Genomic DNA, 3,345 nt, shown 5'->3' on the forward strand with positions numbered 1-3,345 from the left:
TAAGGTTCCACAATCAAAGTAATTGGCAAATATAAAGAGTAGCTTAACTCCTCATAAGCACATGCAAGATCATTTAATTTTCCCGTGCAGTATTCAATTCTCAACATATATATGGTTGAACTTCTCACACCACATAATGGTCATGAACTCCACTAGCACATATTTGGATTATATACATGATAGAAATGTTATGAATTATTCAGATTCATAATTCGTACATGTATAGAAAAGGACCAGTTTCGAAAACGATTGCTCAGTTGTAGGCATAACATATATAGCTTGCAAATTAAGCAAGCCACATGTTATATATTCCGACTCCATCATCTCCTATATATAGACAAGATTGCTGCATTCGTGACTACAGCAAATAAGAAATCAGGTAATTTTGAGCCTCCAAACAACACAATGTCTCATACCCAATTCTTGTACTCTGACAGCATGCTCGCCAATGGTTCAGACCCTCTGTACGATCAGCCTACATACAATCCCAGCTTTGGCGCTCCTCCTGCACCGGCTGCTGTCAATGGATATCCAGGTTACAATAATTATGATCCTCCTCCAGTACCAAATTATAGTTATGGTTACTACGGTAATATCTATCCATCAGCAGAGTCTGCTCCACCTGCTCATGCTCCGTATCAGCCGCATGGTTATACTAACTACTACACTCCTCAACCTCAACCTCAGCCTCAGCGTCCATCTACTTATGGATACTCTAGCAATGGGTATTCAACACCGCAGCCCGCTCGACGTCCCAAGGCCAAAAAGGGTAAAAATGGGAAAAGCGGCACAAGTGGTACGTCTTACAACGTTTCTGGGAACAGAGTCAGTGGAAACAAAGGAGACGGCAATGGAGTTTTCAACATTGGCAACACGCATGGTCTTCGCGGAATTGAGAGTGAAGAAGAAGAAGAAGATTGAATGATCAAGTATAGAAATATTAATAAGTCATGCATATATGCATGCACCGTAAGTGTATGTAGTAATTCGCAGTTCCAGAAGGGCATGGTTTTTATATAACATGGGCTAAGCTCTTCCTTATATTTATAAATAATTAAGAGATGATGTAGTACTACACTGTCTAATGACGTTTGTTTACCTCTTTAAGGTTAATACTTATTATTTATCTACTAATCAGTAGTACTATTATATAATGATAGGTTCTGCAATGGATTTGTACTCAAACTACTGAAGTAATTAAGAGTATTTACTTTTGCAGTTGAGGTCGTATGTTCGATTATGGTTTATGCATTGTGTTAGTTTTATTTACTTCATTTTTTTATTTAATTCATTTCAAGCAAGGACAATCCACCCAATGAGGAGATGAATTATATTAATCTCTATCTTACCATATCTTAGTGGGCATGGCTTAACCTCCAAGCATCCATCTAAACTCTAACTAGACTACTAAAAATAAAGGTCATAGAAGGAGGGTTATAACTAAAGGGTTTTTATCACCAATGGTCCATGAGATTGACCAAACTCATCATTTTGGTCCCTCACTTTCAAAATCAATAAATGTGTCGTCCCTGACATTCACCACCGCATATCAATCTGGTCATTCCGTTTAGATTCCATCAACTATTTCTGTTAGTTTGCATGTGGAACCCACAAATCCAATAAAATGGTGACACGTGGATTACATAAAAGAAGGGGTTTTATCACAAATGGTCCCTGACATTGATCAAACTCCTCATTTTGGTTCAAAAATCAATAAATTTGGTCCCTGACTTTCACTACTGCACATCAATTTAGTCATTTCGTTAAAATTTCGTCAATATTTTTTGTTAGTGTGATAATATGGTCCCACTGGTCCAATCATATGGTGCCACATGGATTAATTATAAAAAATATATTTTTTTAAGATTTAAAACTAAAAGTACTATAAGAAATTAAAAACTAAAACTAAAAGGGAAAAAAAAGACATCATTGTCTTCATCTAGGTATGCTAAAAAAGAAAAGGAACGCACCATGACACCTCTAAAGCTCTTGTCCTCCGTGAACTCACTTCTCATTCTCTCTAGTTGGTTATAATCCATTCAAATTTGAATTGAATTTGGATTCGATTTTATTGAATTAAATTGAATTTTATTTTCCAATCGGGATTGTGGGATGCGAAAGAAATGTCAGCGCGGAATAATCGTCAGTTGGTTCACTCTAAAAAAAAATTAGTTTCTTATAGTTAATCCTCTTGGCGCCATATGATTGGACTAGTGGGACCACATCAGCACACTAACAAAAAATATTGACGAAATTTTAATGGAATGACTCTATTGATGTGCAATAGTGAAAGTTAGGGACCAAATTTATTGATTTTTGAAACTCAGGGACCAAAATGAGGAGCTTGATGACTGTCAGGGACCATTTGTGATAAAAACCCTTCTTTTGTGTAATCCATGTGTCACCATTTTATTGGATTTGTGGGTCCCACATGCAAACTAACAGAATGACACACATCTGACCTGGAATGTCCACTTGGACTCCGAATCGAGCTTTGCTGGCCGACACCTGGAAAGTGACGAAGCCATAAAGTGTAGTGTAGTGGAATATGTGAATAAATTTAAACCTAAAAGTGCCTAATTTTAAGAGTGTGCTTGTGAGCGGAAATGAACCCAATTCACACGTGATGTCAGAGCATAAGTAAAGTACAGTAAAGTGGATTAAGAATTATACCATCGAAGGTAATCGTCAATACCAAGATTTGCCAAGAATCCTCGTTGACATGAAAGCTTAGCTACTAAAACTTGGAGGTGCGAAAAATAAGGGTGAGTGGGCCTAAATATAAAGCTTTATAAAAACTTTTTTGAAAACATTGTAACCCCTAGCCGTAAAACAAGCATAGTTTCCAAAATATACATACTACGTATAGTACGAAAATACTTACTGTAACCTGCAATGTCGCAAGAATACAATGCGTCACAAAATTCGTAAATAAATACATGAAGTCCGTAATCACATAATCTCGCATAAGAAAACATATTATATCGAGTGCTCATCAACACATGTTGACACACGAGTTCATGCAGAGGTATTATGACATGAACATAATTGGGTGTAATAATGATTTACGCTCTAGTACTACAATCACGTGAAGACTGGCGCTACGCGCAGCATATACGAGTCCTAATTGCCTATAGTAATCTAGGACAGGACTGACATCTACAATGGATCCAAGGTGAGAGTACAGTGCGATGTGCACATACACTTGAAAAACTGGTCCTGACCCGGGCGAGTACTAATACCGGTGCAGCAAACGATGAGCAGATAACATAACTAAAATCATACAACGGTAAATCAATAGTTTACGTCGACATAATACTATTCCATAAATATTAATCATGGCCA

General features: G+C 37.0%; 1 protein-coding gene across 1 annotated transcript; it reads left to right on the forward strand.

Annotated features, from left to right (window-relative positions):
• Window positions 1-342: 342 nt before the first annotated feature.
• On the forward strand, window positions 343-1,223 carry LOC126608256 (metacaspase-1B-like). The gene has a single exon (XM_050276113.1). It carries the CDS (start codon window positions 406-408, stop codon window positions 919-921), a length of 516 nt encoding a protein of 171 aa, XP_050132070.1. The 5' UTR covers window positions 343-405; the 3' UTR covers window positions 922-1,223.
• The last annotated feature ends 2,122 nt before the right edge of the window (window positions 1,224-3,345 follow it).

Source organism: Malus sylvestris, chromosome 16, assembly GCF_916048215.2.
Source record: "Malus sylvestris chromosome 16, drMalSylv7.2, whole genome shotgun sequence".
Classification (NCBI taxonomy): Eukaryota; Viridiplantae; Streptophyta; class Magnoliopsida; order Rosales; family Rosaceae; genus Malus; species Malus sylvestris.